General features: G+C 40.4%; 1 protein-coding gene across 4 annotated transcripts in view; it reads left to right on the forward strand.

Annotated features, from left to right (window-relative positions):
- The first annotated feature begins 415 nt into the window (after nucleotides 1-415).
- The window catches only part of LOC103123250 (charged multivesicular body protein 3), a 74471-nt gene continuing 57320 nt past the window's right edge, over nucleotides 416-17566 (forward strand). For 2 of the 4 annotated variants that reach the window (XM_060187382.1, XM_007533900.3), the window contains exons 1-2: nucleotides 416-895; nucleotides 4796-4935. In XM_060187382.1, coding sequence (XP_060043365.1) covers nucleotides 670-895; nucleotides 4796-4935 — 366 coding nt within the window. In that variant the 5' untranslated portion in view covers nucleotides 416-669. Of the gene's footprint in view, nucleotides 896-4795; nucleotides 4936-7000; nucleotides 7066-17566 lie in introns of those variants that run through there. The other 2 variants (XM_060187381.1, XM_060187378.1) reach the window with 2 other exon arrangements.

Raw genomic sequence — 17566 nt, forward strand, 5'->3', positions numbered from 1 at the left:
CGCCCTCTGGCCCGAGCGAACCTGGAGCCGCCGCCTGAGCCGCGCCCGCCGCGCTTCTCGCGGAACCCGGGAGGCCGGCAGGGCCTGGGGCCTGAGCGTTCGGTGCGGCGCTGCGGCGGCCGCTCCTCCCCGCACTGGGCCCCGGGCCTGGACGGCCCGAGCGCCGAGCCCTCCTGACCCGCGGCCGCCGGAGCCAGGCTGCTCCCCGGCCCGCCCCAACCGCCTCCCGGCCGCGCCGCCCCGCGGGCCCCGGCCTGCAGTCCGCCGCCCCTCTTCCTTGGATCTGAATCATTATTTTTATTTTGGGGGTGGGAGGGTTCCCTGCAAGCCGACCCGCCCCACCGCCGTGAGAGCCCCGAATTTGGGAAACGTTCCTCGTTTTTGTTTTTTTTCCGCCCGAGGGTTCCCTCCGCGCCTCTTGACTGGAGGTTTGAGGATTTTTTTCACCTCCTCCTCACCTCTCGACTGGAAGGCCATTGCCCCCCGCCGCCCGGCCGTCTCCCCCCCTCCCGCGCCAGCCCCCCGGCCCCCGGTCCTGCTGCCCCCCGGGCCGGCCGGGCATGGCCCGACGCTGAGGGCGGCCCCGCGGCCATCGCGCCACTCGCGCTGCCCTGCGCCCTCCGCGCCTCGGGTTTCCCGGCTCTGGACACACCGAAGACGCGAGGGAAGATGTGGCTGAAGCTTTTTTTCTTGCTCCTCTATTTTCTGGTCCTGTTCGTCCTGGCCAGGTTTTTCGAGGCCATTGTGTGGTATGAGACGGGCATCTTCGCCACCCAGTTGGTGGACCCGGTGGCACTGAGCTTCAAGAAGCTGAAGACCATCCTGGAGTGTCGCGGCCTCGGCTACTCGGGGCTGCCCGAGAAGAAGGATGTCCGCGAGCTGGTGGAGAAGTCAGGTGAGTGCCGGTGGAGATGTCTGTGTCTATGAGTGTCCATGAGTCTTGTCTGTCTGTATAATGTGTGTCTGGCTGTGTGTGTGTGTATCTACATAGCGTGTGTCTTTATATCTGTGTTGTATATCTATGTGTGTCTATATCTTATCTGTATGCATGTATATGTGAGTGTGTCAGTGTTGAGAAGGGAGCTGGGTTGGTGTCTTTTTTTTTTTTATTTCATTATTGGGGCATTGATGGTTTACAGGCGACAGTAAAATACAATAGTTTGTACATGCGTAGCATTTCCTAGTTTTCCCACATAACAATACAACCCCCTCTAGGTCTTTCCTCTTTTGCCATCATATTCCAGGATCTGGAACCCCCACCCCAGAGTCTTTTCCTTTGATGCAATACACTAGGTGTAAGTCTGTTTCAAAGTCACGTTCAAATAACAGTCTAAAAAGTACTGCTTCATAACATTGGGTTTCTAAACCCTTTTTCTTAAAATTCAGCCACTTAAACTGAAAAATATCTGTCAATTGAGATTCGTAAGGGTATAAAGGGAAAGGAAAAAAAAAAAAGCCCAAAACATAGTCTGTAGAGAGCAGTTTTTGTCAGAATAGTCATGGCAGTTGATCGAGAGGGGGAAAAATATTAAGAGGACTTAATATCAAAGAGGCATTTTAGGCCCAAGACTGAAATAATGAGTTCATAGATGGAGTGTGCACTGTACAACATAAGCTTTTCAGACTTTTCAGTTTTGCAAATAAGTAATGCAAATAAATAATGTTTTGTGAGAGTGCTTTCAGATTTTAAAACAATAACAGTGTATCTTCGATCTGCTTTTTTCATCTTCTGGGTCACAGACTTTGTTGTAGCAATACTGATAAGTTGAGAAATAAAATTGAAATAGTGCTATAGAATATTTAGCATTTTAGAGTGTACTTTCATGAGTTGTTGGTTTGGGGGTAAGCTGGGAGAGAAATATGGCTAATCTTGGTGTATTGCACCAAAGTAAAAGACTCTGGGCTGGGTGGGGGGAGAGTACAGGTCCAAAAAGGATGACAGAGGACCTAGTGGGGGTTGTATTGTTATGTGGAAAACTGAGAAATGTTATATATGTAAAAACTATTGTATTTACTGTCGAATGTAAAACATTAATCCCCCAATAAAGAAATTAAAAAAAAGAAATATGGCTAATTTCTTATTCAAATCTCTTATTCATCTCTTACTCTTAGACAAAGTATCTGTTTAGCTATAATTCTTAGAAGAGGGATATGTTCTGTAAGTTGAGAAAAGGAATTTGAGAATTGCTGTGGAAAACAGTTAAAACATGATTATCCTTTTTTGTTTGTTTATTTCAAGTATATATTTGTTAACTGTGTTTTTTACAAGGTAATTTTTTTCTCTTTACCTAGTACTGTATAGCCATGTAGTGTGATAGACAAGAATTCTAACTCCAGAGTTTAACTCTCACATATTTGTAGGTTATTAAACCTCATACCTCCCTACTGGACAGAAAAGGGACTCTCTGTAAATAAAAAGTGACACACTTTTATTTAGAGAAAGGATACAATTATGCTTTATTCCTGCCCGCTATTTATTGACTGGCTTATGGTGACTTTTCTATCATAGGGAGGAAGGAAAACGAGATTACTTAAATAAAATATGCTTAATAAACTCCTGGTTTAGAAAGAAGCATCTTATTTAATAATGCTAAATCATTGTTTTCACAGTAAGATAATTTGATAACTTTTTTTTTCTTTGGCTTTCATTTTATTTAGTATTCCTTTCCTTTAGGCCTAAAAATGCTTGTCACTTTGGTTGTACAGGAATCAACGTATCATCTAATGAATACATACAGGGCCGGGTGGTGGTGCACCTGGTTGAGCACACGTACACAAGGACCCAGGTTCAAGCCCCAGTCCCCACCTGCAGGGGGAAAGCTTCACCAGTGTCTCTCTTTCTCTCTGTCTCTATCTCCCCTTTCCCTCTCAGTCTCTGGCTGTATCTAATAAATAAATATAATAACATTTTTTAATTAAAAAAATGAAGAATACATACAATCCACAAAAATATGATTTGTGTTATATAGCACAGTAGATATGCTTTGTTCTTACATTTTAAATTTTAAGTATTTGTTGTGAATGATTTTGCTGCTGTCATGATACAATATGTTTTCATTGTTAACATTTAAGGAAAGAAATGAAATAATTTGACAGTGTTGACTTAATTTTTTTAAGATACAAGCTCGCATTTTAAATTCTAAATTTGTGGGGTTTTTTGTTTGTTTTTGTTTGTTTGTTTGTTTGTTTGTTTTTTATTTATTTTATTTATTTATTACCTTTTGTTGCCCTTGTTGTTTTTTTTTATTGTTGTAGTTATTATTGTTGTTGTCGTTGTTGGATAGGACAGAGAGAAATGGAGAGAAGAGGGGAAGACAGAGAGGAGGAGAGAAAGATAGACACCTGCAGACCTGCTTCACCACCTGTGAAGCGACTCCCCTGCAGGTGGGGAGCCGGGGTTCGAACCGGGATCCTTATGCCGGTCCTTGCGCTTTGTGCCACCTGCGCTTAACCCGCTGCGCTACAGCCCGACTCCCTGTTTGTTTTTTTTGAGAGAGAGAGAGAGAAGCCAAGCTTCCTTCAATATGGTGGTGACTAGGCTGGAACTCAGGCCTTTTTACCTGGCAAAGCCGTTTAAATAAGGAAGCTTTTTTGCCAGCCCCTATATTTGCATATATATGGAGTTTGTCTTCATAGGTAAACTTTTGTATCTAATCTCCAAGTCATGTAAGCTCCATTGCTACTTTAAGTAGGTGATGATTCATGATGTTGTGAGTCAAAGGTACATATAGAGTTCAAAAGTTAGTTGAGGAATGCAGAAGCTAGCACAGTAGGTTGAATGTATGATTTGCAAGCATGTCTCTAATTTAGTCCCCAGCATTGCATATGCCAGAGTGATGTCCTGGTCCTCTTTCTCTCATTAAGAAGTGAATCTTCGGGGCTGGGTGGTGGCACACCTGGCTGAGCGCACTTTAGCTTTGCAAGTGGTGAAACAGTGCTGCAAGTGTCTCTCTCTCTCTCTCCCTCTCTATCACTCACTCTCTGTCACTCCTACCCTGTCAATTTCTGGCTGTCTCTATCTGGTAAATAAAGATAATAATAAAAATTTTTTTAAGTAAATCTTAAAAAATTATTTGAAGGAGTCGGGCTGTAGTGCAGCGGGTTAAGCGCAGGTGGCGCAAAGCACAAGGACCGGCATAACAAGGACCGGCATAACAAGGACCGGCATAAGGATCCCGGTTCGAACCCCGGCTCCCCACCTGCAGGGGAGTCGCTTCACAGGCGGTGAAGCAGGTCTGCAGGTGTCTGTCTTTCTCTCCTCTCTGTCTTCTCCTCCTCTCTCCATTTCTCTCTGTCCTATCCAACAATGACAACAACAATAATAACTACAACAATAAAAAAAAAAAAACAAGGGCAACAAAAGGGAATAAATAAATAAAATAAATATAAAAAAAATTATTTGAATCCCAGACAAAACTGAAAAATATGATGACTCTTTGAACTGGCACAAATTCAGTAATTTCCTAATATGTGATGCTTCCACTAGAATATAAGCTCCAAGAGAAAATTGGTATTTGTCCATTTTGTTACTTTTTGCCTGACACACAGTGGATTCTTAGTATTTACTGAATGAATGAATGAATCTTTAATGGTTCTAATCAAAACCTACTCTTTTCTATAAAATGTGTTGAAAGTATGATGACATTTTTATCAGAGTTAAGTGGAACCAATCATTCAAGTGGAGAATGTGGTATTTATAAAATCTTTTTTTATTTGTTTTTTATTTAAGAAAGGATAAATTAACAAAACCATAGGGTATAAAATCTTATTAGTGTTACTTCCTCCCTTTTTTTAGGTGACTTGATGGAGGGTGAACTCTATTCTGCACTCAAAGAAGAAGAAGCATCTGAATCAGTTTCTAGTACCAATTTCAGTGGTGAAATGCACTTTTATGAGCTTGTCGAAGACACAAAAGATGGCATCTGGCTGGTTCAGGTATCATAAATAATGATAGAGAAAAATTTTCTTCTTCTTTTTTTTTTTTTTGACCAAAATAGTGTTCACCGGTTGTGACATTTCTGTGTACTTACTTTGTGTTTCTTAAAGTACTTATAGGAAGATCCAGTGCCTTTTATGTTAATTTAATTTTTATTTAACAGAACACTGCTTAGCTCTGGTTTATGATGCGGGATTGAGCCTGAGAGACCTCAGAGCTCTAGGCATGGAAATCTCTTACATAACCATTATGCTATCTCCCCAGCCCCTTCAATGTCCTTTTAAAGAGGTATTGCAGACCAAATAGAACAAAAATTGAAGAGTGGGACAAGGGCAGTGTCAGGGGAAAAGAGTTGACCATTTTTATTTAAAATCAGCAGATGCAAAAGAAACACTGCACACTTTCACTTTTTGTTAACTGCAAATTAAAAAAATAAAATTTTAATCTAAAGGAAGAACCCCTTCGAGTAAATGAGTTGGCACATATCACACGTGTGTTTGAATGCAAGTTGGAAAAGTTTATTGGGCCAGTGAAATAGCTCCCTTAGATAGTGTACTTCTTTGCTATGTGCATGACAGGTTCAAGCCTGGCCACTACTGTATCAAAGAAAGTTTCAGCACTGTGGTTTCTTTTTCTCTATCTCTGCTTCGCTATTAATAATAGTAATAACAATAACAAGAAAGGGTTATGATGGTCATATAATTTCACACATATTGCTTAGGGCAAGGTCAAATTAACAAATTAATGTAACTTCACTTAAGTTACATCAAGTAAATTAGTATGAATTTGGCTAAAATTAATGTAAATCAGAGAGTGACTCAAGTTTGGAAGTCTTACCAAACTGACCCTTGCTGAGGGGTGAAATAGCTTACACAAGGTCCTGTTACATTGAAGCAGGATCAACTCTTAAAGGTCCCCAATTTTTTATCATTTCACACTTGGGGTTGGCAAAATTTGATTGATGGTGTAAGTCAAAATAGCTGCTGCTCATGTTCCTTTTTGAGAGCAATGAGTGGAAAACGGTACAAAATGCTGAATTCAGACCCTTTCACTACAGATCTGCTCCTATTGATGATTTGCGGTATGATTCTAGATAGATTATTTTTTCTGTTGCACATGACCTCAATAAATACATAACTAGCTAATGTTTTAGCCCACTGGACTTTATAAAAATTGAGAGTTGAAAAATTGTCAGGTGATTATATTGAGTATCCATTGCCTTATTTTTATAGTCTTGTGCTTTTGTACTTGTAATCTTCCTATTATGTTTGACCTTTTAGGCTGTAGGTATTCTAATTCAGCAAATTTTAAATTCAGCAAAGGGATTAGTCTGAGAGATTATGGGTGCAGTCTGTACATCATCAAATTCTAATTTATTTCTGTGTTAATTGGTAATGAAAAATAAATTGTAGCCTTTTAAGCACTTTAATTTGTAAGTAAATTATTATTCTGTTCTTTTCCTAGATAATATTTTTGTGATAGTCTGATCAGGGAAGACTTGGCTTTTGATCACTTTTATTTTATTATTAAGATTTAATTGAATAACCAGACCCACTGCCCAACAGTCTGTTTAAATGTTTGCCCCCTAGTCCTCATTGAGTGATCCCACAGAGATGAATGGTGAAGATGCTGAACACCTTCCAAACACCCAGATTCATATCAAAAGTGGAAATTCTGGTAGCTAGTATGCTGTCAATAGACTTGAAATACATTCTAGTTCACTGTTAGTAGTGATTTATCAGTGATATGATATGTGTGTGTGTTTTATAAGAGAATCTTTTGCTATTTATTTATTGCATAGAGACAAATCGAGAGGGGGGAGGGAGAGAGAGAGACACCCACAGCACTGCTTCACTGCTCATGAACCTATCCCCTGCAGGTGGGGAATGGGGAAATGAACCCTTCTCCTTTTGCACTGTAATGTGTGCTCTTACTCAGGTGTGCCACCACCTACTTCCCTGATATTTTTTGTTGTGTTGTTAAAAATAGCTATGGATTAAGTCCCCTTTGTGTGTGACCAAAAAACCCCAGTTCATTCAACAAATATGTTTGTGTTGTGAATAGGCTCTAGAGATCCATCAGGAACCTGTCAGGCTAAGCCCTTGCTCCTGAGACAGTTCACATTCCAGGTAGGAGAGACTGGCACTAAATAAATTTTTTTTTAATTTATTTTTTTATTGGGGAATTAATGTTTTACATTCAACAGTAAATACAATAGTTTGTACATGCATAACATTCCCCAGTTTCCCATTTAACAGTACAATGCCCACTATGTCATTTATCATCCTTCATGGACCTGTATTCTCCCCACCCACCCACCCCAGAGTCTTTTACTTTGGTGCAATACGCCAATTCCATTTCAGCTTCTACTTGTGTTTTCTTTTCTGATCTTGTTTTTCAACTTCTGCCTGAGAGTGAGATCATCCCATATTCAGCCTTCTGTTTTTGACTTATTTCACTCAACATGATTTTTTCAAGGTCCATCCAAGATCAGCTGAAAACGGTGAAGTCACCATTTTTTACAGCTGAGTAGTATTCCATTGTGTATATATACCACAACTTGCTCAGCCACTCATCTGTTGTTGGACACCTGGGTTGCTTCCAGGTTTTGGCTATTACAAATTGTGCTGCCAAAAACATATGTGTACACAGATCTTTTTGGATGGATGTGTTGGGTTCCTTAGGATATATCCCCAGGAGAGGAATTGCAGGATCATAGGGTAGATCCATTTCTAGCCTTCTGAGAGTTCTCCAGATTGTTCTCCACAGAGGTTGGACCAATTGACATTCCCACCAGCAGTGCAGGAGGGTTCCTTTGACCCCACACCCTCTCCAGCATTTGCTGCTGTGACCTTTTCTGATGTATGACATTCTCACAGGAGTGAAGTGATATCTCACTATTGTCTTGATTTGCATTTCTCTGACAATCAGAGACTTGGAGCATTTTTTCATGTGTTTCTCAGCCTTTTGGATCTCTTCTGTGGTGAATATTCTGTCCAAGTCCTCCCCCCATGTTTGGATGGGGTTATTTGTTGTCTTGTTGTTGAGTCTGGCAAGCTCTTTATATATGTTGGTTATTAAACTCTTATCTGATGTATGGCATGTCAAGATCTTCTCCCATTCTGTGAGGGGTCTCTTGGTTTGGGTAGTGGTTTCTTTTGCTGTGAAGAAGCTTTTTAATTTGATGTAGTCCCATAGGTTTATACTTGCCTTGGTCTTCTTTGTAATTGGATTCGTTTCATTGAAAATGTCTTTAAAATTTATGTGGAAAAGAGTTCTGCCAATATTTTCCTCTAAGTATTTGATAGTTTGTGGTCTAACATGCAAGTCCTTGATCCACTTGGAATTTCCTTTTGTATTTGGTGAAATACAGTGGTTCATTTTCATTCTTCTGCATGTTTCAACCCATTGTTTCCAACACCATTTGTTGAAGAGACTCTGCTTTCCCCATGTAATAGTCTGGGCCCCTTTGTCAAAGATTAGATGTCCATAGGTGTGGGGGCTCATTTCTGGACTCTCAATTCTATTCCACTGGTCAGTGTGTCTATTCATGTTCCAGTACCAAGCAGTTTTGATGACAGCGGCCCTATAATACAATTTGAGATCTGGGAGTGTGATGCCTCCGTTTCTGTTCTTTTTTCTCAAGATTGTTTTGGCAATTCTAGGTCTTTTCTGGTTCCAGATAAACATTTGTAGCATTTTTTCTATTCTATAAAATGTGCTTGGGATCTTAATGGGGATAGCATTAAATTTGTAGATGGCTCTGGGTAATATATTCATTTTGATGATGTTAATTCTTCCAACCCATGAACATGGAATATCTTTCCACTTCTTTGTGTCTTTTTTAATTTCTTTGAGTAGTGACTCATAGTTTTCAGTATACAAGTCTTTCACTTCCTTGGTTAGATTTACTCCTAGATATTTTATTGCTTTTGTTGCTATAGTAAAAGGAATTGATTTCTGGATTTCAATTTCTTCTTAGTGTTTGCATAGAGGAATGCCACTGGCTTTTGAATGTTAATTTTGTAGCCTGACACCTTACTGTATTGCCTGATGATTTCCAAAAGCTTCTTGCTGGATTCTTTAGGTTTTTCTATGTATACTATCATGTCATCTGCAAATAAGGAGAGTTTGACTTCTTCTCTTCCAATCTGTATGCCTTTAATTCCTTGCTCCTGCCTGATTGCTATGGCAAGAACTTCCAACACTATGTTGAATAGTGATGGTGATAGTGGGCAGCCCTGTCTAGTACCTGATCTGAGGGGAAATGCTTCCAGTTTTTCACCATTGAGTATGATGTTGGCTGTAGGTTTGCTATATATAGACTCCACTATCTTCAGGAATTTTCCATCTATTCCCATTTTTTGTAGTGTTTTGATCATAAAGGGATGTTGTATTTTGTCAAAGGCTTTCTCTGCATCCATTGATATGACCATGTGGTTTTTGGTCTTGCTTTTGTTGATGTGGTGGATCACATTGATTGATTTACGTATATTAAACCAACCTTGCATGCCTGGGATAAACCCCACTTGGTCATGATGAACAATCTTTTTGATATAATGCTGTATCCGGTTAGCTAGAATTTTGTTCAATATTTTCGCATCTATGTTCATCAGAGATATTGGTCTGTAGTTTTCTTTTTTGGTTGTGTCCCTGTCTGCTTTTGGTATCAGGGTGATGTTGGCTTCATAGAAGCTGCAGGAAGAATTCCAGTGTCTTCAATCTTCTGGAAGACTTTTAAAAGTAGAGGTATTAGTTCTTCTTTGAAGGTTTTGTAGAATTCATTTGTAAAACCATCTGGTCCAGGACTTTTATTTTTGGGGAGATTTTTGATAACTGTTTTCATTTCATTAGCTGTGATGGGCCTGTTCATGTTATCCACTTCCTCTTTACTTAGTTTTGGAAGTTGGCAGGTATCTAGGAAATCGTCTATTTCTTCCAGGTTCTCTAGCTTGGTGGCATATAGTTGTTCATAGAAGCCTCGCATGATATGTTGAATTTCTGCAGTGTCTGTTGTGATATCTCCTCTTTCATTTACTATCCAATTTATTTGGGTCTTCTCCCTTTTTTGTTTTGTGAGTCTGGCTAGAGGTTTGTCGATTTTGTTTACTCTTTCGAAGAACCAACATTTACTTTCGTTGATCTTTTGTATGGTTTTCCTGTTCTCAATGTTATTGATTTCTGCCCTAACTTTAGTGATTTCTGACGTTCTCGTTGCTTTAGGGTTCCTTTGTTGTTGTTTTTCTAGGTCTTTAAGATGTGCAATCAGGCTGTTTATTTGTGCTTTTTCTTGTTTCCTAATGTGTGATTGTATAGCTATGAACTTCCCTCTTAGGACTGCTTTAGCTGTGCCCCAAATATTTTGATAGTTTGTGTCTTCATTTTCATTGAAGTCTCCAAACATTTTGATTTCTTCCTTGATTTCCTCTTTGACCCAGAAGTTGTTAAGAAGAGTACTGTTGAGCTTCCACATTTTGGCACTGTTACTAATCTTTTGTTGATTGTTAAGTGTTAGTTTCATTCCACTCTGGTCTGAGAAGATGCTTGGGATGATTTCAGTGCTCTTGAATTGGCTGATGCTGTCTTTGTGGCCTAACATATGGTCTGTCCTTGAGAATGACCCATGTGGATTTGAGTAAAATGTGTATTCCAATTTCTTGGGATGAATGACTCTGAAAATGTCCAGTAGTTCTAGTTTATCTATCTCTTCATTTAGATCCCTTATGTCTTTATTGATTTTCTGCCTGGATGATCTGTAAAGTTGAGAGAGTGGGGTGTTGAAGTCCCCTACTATGATTGTGTTAATATATTGCTGTAGCTCTTTCAGTAGAAGTTTCATATATTTAGATGGCTTCTTATTGGGTGCATAGATGTTAATAATTGTTAAGTCCTCTTGATTTACTGATCCTCTGAGCATTAAGTAGTGTCCTTCCTATCTTTTTTAATCTTATCTATTTTCAAGTCTGTCATGTCAGATATGAGAATAGCTGTTCCTGCCCTTTTTTGTGGGCCATTGGCTTGTATGATAGTTTTCCATCCTTTCACTTTCAGTCTGTGTTTGTCTTGTTGAGTTAGGTGGGTTTCCTGTAGACAGCATATTGTTGGGTTGTGTTTTCTGATCCATCTTCCTACTCTGTGTCTTGTAATAGGTGAATTCAGGCCATTCACATTTATTGATATCAAAGATTGAAGATATTTTAACGCCATTCTTGTAGAGTTTTAGAGTGTTTTGATATATGTCCTATTTGTGGTGGTCTGGTTGTTTATAGGAGACCTTTCAGAACTTCTTTCAGGGCAGGCGTGGTGACAGTTGATTCCTTCAACTGTTGCGTGTCTGAGAAGGTTTTGATGCCTTCATCTAGTCTGAATGACAGTCTAGCAGGATATAGTATTCTTGGCTGAAAGCCTTTCTCATTGAGCACTCGATAGATATCTTGCCATTCTCTTCTGGCCTGTAGTGTTTGTATGGAGAAGTCTGCTGCTAATCTTATGGGTTTTCCTTTGTAGGTGACTTTGTTTTTCTCTTGCAGCCTTGAGGATCCTTTCTTTATCCTTATTCCTTTCCATTCTAAGTATGATATGTCTTGGTGTCTTTAGATCTGGGTTAATTCTGTTTGGGACCCTCTGGGCTTCTTGAATCTTTATGTCTTTGGTGTTGTCTAGACTAGAGAAATTTTCAGCTATTATGGACTGGAAAATGCTTTCTTCCTCTCCTTCTCTTTCTTCCTCTGGTATGCCAATAATGTGTATATTGTTTCTTTTGAAGTCATCCCATAGGACTCTTATTATTTTCAGCATCTCTTAATCTCTTTTTGAGATCTCTTACTTCTTTTTTAGTTGTCTCTAATTCATCCTTGATCTTGCTAATTCTGTCTTCAGCCTCATAGATTCTATTCTCTCTTCCCTTTACTGTTTTCTGGAGTTCATCTATTTTGTTGCCCTGCTCTGATACTGTTTTAGCTTGTTCAGCTAGTTGTATTCTTAGCTCAGTGATTTCAGCTTTCAGCTCTCTAATAACCATGAGATAATTAGTATTTTCTTCCATTTCATTTGTTGTTCCCTGTATTTCTGATTATAATTTTTTCAAATTCTTTACTCACTCCTGTTATTATTTCCTTAGCTAATGTTTGGATGTTGAACTCGTTATTTTGTGCTTCACCCTCTTGAGGGCTTTTATCTGGGCTCTTGTCCTGGTTCGATTCTCCAATATTTTTTCTTGTTGTTTTAACCATTTTATATATTATGTTATGAGTTCCCTTTATCAGTACTTTTCAGATTATTGATCACTATTGCCTGGATTGACTTGTGTCTAAGTAAGATAATTAAAGGGTTCACAGTGGTGGAAGTTAACAGTTGTTTCAATAGTATTTAAATCTCTGAGTTGGAGCTCAGTAGTTTAAAAGCCTCTTTTTTGTTTTTTTCTTCCCTGTAGGCTATGGGGGCCTGAGGGCTTTTAAACTATCAATAGACTTCAAGTTAATCACTGACTCCTGACCAAGAGATAAAGCAGGATGTGGCAAAGATAATCCAGTGGTTATGCAAAGAGACTTTCACAGCCCCTCAGCTATGCCAGGGAGGTATAGGTCTTCTCCTGAGTTTCCTGGTTAGATCTCTGTCCCCTGGTGTCCCTCCCTGCTGCTGCTCCAGATTCTGAGGGTAGTAGCAATGGAGACTCAGAGTTGCACTTGGTGAGTCTCCGGGGAGTCCTCTCCTCCCTTAAGCTGTTCCCTTGTTGGTGGAGCAGACTGGAGGTGGTGTCTCAACTGATAAACTGCTGAACTGTTAGCAGTCACTTAATCTCTCCTTAGGCCCCTCTCTCCTCTCTGTCACCAGCCACATGTGTTTGTACTCACCGGTGATTTACTGGTGATTTACTGGGTTCCTGTGGTCATTCTAGTCCTGTCTTGTTTCGGTCCGGTGGTCTCCTTTGGTATTCCTGTGACAGCTCTTCCTGGCAGATCCGGTTAGTCCGCCCTAAATAAATTTTTAATGTGGAAGCTGGGGAGTCAGCATTATGGTTCTGCAAAAGACTTTCATGCCTGTGGCTCTGAAGTCCCAGGTTCATTCCCATCATAAGCCAGACCTGAGAATTTTTCTGGTCCTTTTCTCTGTGTCCTTTTCTCTGTCTCTCACATTAAAGTAAAATAAATAAAGTATTTTATTTTTTTAAATATTTAATTATTTATGAGAAAGGTAGGAGGAGAGAAAGAACCAGACATCACTCTGGTATATGTGCTGCCGGGATTGAACCCAGAACCTCATGCTTGAGAGTCCAATGCTTGACCCACTGCACCACCTCCCAGACCACTAAATAAAGTATTTTTTAAAACTTTAATTTGAGGGCCAGGCAGTGGCACACCTGCTTGAGCATACATTGCCTTGCATAGGGACCCCTTCCATCTTGGTTGCTGTCTGTCTGTATCCATTAAATGAATAAATAAATAAATAAAATATTAAAATAATTAATTTTTAAGACAGTTTTAGTTATTCTATTTAAATTTAAAATGAACTAATTTCAGCTAGCTCTGTCTTCCCCCCGACAATTTATTTTATTTTACTTTTTTAAATTTAATTTTATTTATGTATATATATTTTTTTTAAGATTTTTTTTTTTCCTCCTCCAGGGTTATTGCTGGGCTAGGTGCCTGCACCATGAATCCACCACTCCTGGAGGCCATTTTTTTTCCCCCCCTTTTGTTGCCCTTGTTGTAGCTTCGTTGTGGTTATTATTATTGCCCTTGTTGACGCAATTCATTGTTGGATAGGACAGAGAGAAATGGAGAGAGGAGGGGAAGACAGAGAAGGGGAGAGAAAGATAGACACCTGCAGACCTGCTTCACCGCCTGTGAAGCGACGCCCCTGCAGGTGGGGAGCCGGGGGCTCGAACTGGGATCCTTACGCCGGTCCCTACGCTTTGCGCCACATGCGCTTAACCCACTGCGCCACCGCCCGACCCCCTTTTTAAAGATTTTTTTAAAAAAATATTTATTCATTTATTTTCCCTTTTGTTGCCCTTGTTGTTTAACATTGTTGTGGTTATTGATGTCGATGTGTTGGATAGGACAGAGAGAAATGGAGAGAGATGGGGAAGACAGAGAGGGGGAGAGAAAGACAGACAACTGCAGACCTGCTTCACTGCTTTTGGAGCTACTCCACTGCAGGTGGGGAGCTGGGGGCTTGAGCCGGGATCGTTATGCCGGTCCTTGCGCTTTGCACCACATGCGCTTAACCCGCAGCACCACCCCCAATTCCCTATTTATTTATTTTTTAATTTTTATTTATAAAAAGGAAACACCAGCAAAAAACAGGACGGGCAGGGATAGATAGCATAATGGTTATGCAAAGACTCTCATGCCTGGGGCTCCAAAATCCCAGGTTCGATCCCCCGCACCACCATAAGCCAGAGCTGAGCAGTGCTCTGGTGTTTCTCTCTGTCTTTCTCTCTCTTCATCTCTCTCAAAAATAAAATAAAATAATTAAAAAAAAAAAAAAAACAGGACAAGAGGGGGACAACTTCACACGATTCCCACCACCAGAACTCTGCATCTCATCCCCACCCCCACCCCACCTCACCCAAGTAGCTTTCCTACTCTTCATCCCTCTGGGAGTATGGACCCAGGCTTATTATGGGGTACAGAAGGTGGAAGGTCTGGCTTCTGTAATTGCTTCCCCACTGAACATGGGCATTGACAGGTGGATCCATACTCCTAGCCTGCCTCTCCCTCTTTCCCTAGTTGGGTGGAGCTCTGGGGAAGCGGGGCTCCAGAACACATGGCTTGTCTGCCCATGGAAGTCCAGTTGGCATCATCTTAGCATCTGGAACCTGGTGGCTGAGAAAAGAGTTAACATATAAAGCCAAACAAATTGTTAATTAATCATGAACCTAAAGGCTGGAATAGTTCAGATGATGAGTTGGGGGGGGGTCTCCATTTTGTAGATAGTAGGCCTATTTTAGTTGTATTCCAAAGGGCCCATGACTACACTTGTTTTATTTTTATTATTATTTTTTTTCTGATCCTGACATCTGATATGCAGGTGGACCCAAGTTATTATCTGGGGAGATGATGTCATGGCTGGAAAAAGAACCAGAAAGCTGGATCAGGGAAGAGAGTAGCTCTGGAATATGGACAAAGTGTATAAATACTGTTGACTGTAAACCCCATCGATTTGATGTGATCTGGGGTCCATATTCAGCTTAGGAGCCAATGTGACCTCTGCATCCCTGTAGATCTGAGCTCACATTCTATAATCATGAGTAAGAACTTTCCAAGCTGCCTCGATTTCAGGAGGACCCATCTTTCTCAGGTGAAACATAGAGTATGTTGCCCAGCCTCTCGTCAGAGAATGAACATTTTCTGCCATTGTTGATGCACGTTGAGGGAAAGGTCCTATGGGGGCCCACAAAGGGGTCTGTTGTGTTGTTCCTGATAAGAATGACCGATAACAATGGAGAGAGGGATTTATTCGAGGTCTAGGCCAATCTTGTCTGCTTGGGAATCTCAGGACTCCCCAACTAGGGCCCCAGCTGACGGGGTGGCCTGATGGTGACTAAAGAATCATCATTAAAGTATGCCAGTCTCTTGCCCTTACTCAGCTTTTGCAGTCCTTATTTTGATAAACTAATAGACACTATTTCATTAGGAACTTTATGGTGTCTTTTTAGGTCTTTCTACTTACTTGCTGCATATACTGACTCACTGCAGACTATTGTGCACTTTTCTTTCAGGTATATATTTTGCCCTAATTTATGGATACATGTGAACATATGCCCTATCTCATAGGACCTGGTCTATATCTAGGTTTTGGGACTTTGTTAAGAAGTGAACTACCGTGGTCCGGGAGGTGGCACAGTGGTTAAAGCTTTGGACTCTCAAGCATGAGGTCCGGAGTTTGATCCCCGGCAGCACATGTGCCAGAGTGATGTCTGGTTCTTTCTCTCTCCTCCTATTTTTCTCATAAATAAATAAAATCTTAAAAAAAAAAAAAAAAGAAGAAGAAGAAGTGAACTACCTGGAATGGTATTAGAGAACCCTTGAAAGGAAAGGTCTCACCTGAGTAATGAGTCTGAAGGGTTGACATTCCATACCTTCTTCTTCTAGCGTTTGCCCTTCTTCCGTAGCCAGTTAACAGCATCAGGTTGAGCCTGATGTAAAGTTCCATACCTGATGTCTCTGGACACAGTCTGAAGTGAAGCATGCTGAGGTGGCACTCGTTGTGCTGATTAGGTTGCAATATCATTTGGTATGAATTGAGAAAGCATGCTGGAAAGTGAGCCCCACCCTAGAGGTTCCTAGAGGTTCCAGGACTGGGGGAAATACAGGCTCTGTAGAGGCAGTGAGAGGTTCCTGCTGTCTTAGGGTTTAAAAAGGCAATAGATAGTTATTGCTGTAATCAAATTATTTGGCAATTGGGCTACCTTTGAAAATTCCATTGTTAGGATTTACAGTATCATACACAACATCACCATAATTTATGTCGTTTGACATTATTTGTATATACCTGTGTCTTATAGAGTAATGCCACGGGTTGCTTCTGTTCTCCCCGGTCTAAGCTTTTTAGAGAGTCAACATTTTAAAGACTCCGCCCATGTGCTTTAGAAAGTTTGAGTGCTCTGTTATTTTTATGTCCCGTTCCCCCCAACTCCATGAGGATGTACAGATCCTTAGTCAATTCAACCCTCTTTAAATTGACTTTGTTGTAGGTAGACTATAAGAAACATGTGTGAGTCGGGCAGTAGCACAGTTGGTTAAACACGGTTAAGCGCAAGGACCGGTGTAAGGATCCCGGTTTAAGCCCCAGGTTCCCCACCTGCAGGGGAGTTGCTTCACAGGCAGTGAGGCAGGTCTGCAGGTGTCTATCTTTCTCTCTCCCCTCTCTTGTCTTCCCCTCCTCTCTCCATTTCTCTCTATTCTATCCAGCAACGACGACATCAGTAACTACAACAACAATAAAAAAGGGCAACAAAAGCAAAAATAAATAATTTTTAAAAAATTTTAAAAAAGAAACATTTAAGGGTCAGGGCAGTGGCACACCCAGTAGAGTGCACATATTATAGTTTGCCAGGACTGAGGTTCAAGTCTCCAGTCTCTACCTGCAGAGAGGAAGCTTCATGAGCAGTGAGGCAGTGCTAGAGGTGTCTCTCTCTTCCTGTCTTATCTCCCCCTTCCATCTCAATGTCTGTATCTATCCAATAGGTACAGAAATAAAATCTTTTTAATTAAAGCATTAATATAGTTAAATTAATAGAAGGAGACATTTAAGGATGAACTGAGGAGGTAACAGTGGTTATACAGTAGGTTTCATACCTGAGGTACCATAGGTCCTAGGTTTAATTACCAACTTCACCAAAAGCCAGAGCTGAGCAGTACTCTGGTTAAAAAAAAAAAATAACTGTGTATATGTGTGTGTGTTTGGTCTGTCAAAGAAGTAAGGACATCAAGTTCTTTTCCTCACAGTTTTCTGTACCATCTCCTTAAAAGAATTGCAGTTTTCTTTTATATTTATTGAAAAAAAATGTAGCTAGATGACATGTGTCTAATAATTACCATTTGCCACTATCACATCACTGAAGGATGTCTGAATTTACTTGTTTAGAGAAATGTGACTTTAGTAAAATGGACATATGACTTA

The sequence above is a fragment of the Erinaceus europaeus genome, chromosome 3 (assembly GCF_950295315.1).
Source record: "Erinaceus europaeus chromosome 3, mEriEur2.1, whole genome shotgun sequence".
NCBI lineage: Eukaryota > Metazoa > Chordata > Mammalia > Eulipotyphla > Erinaceidae > Erinaceus > Erinaceus europaeus.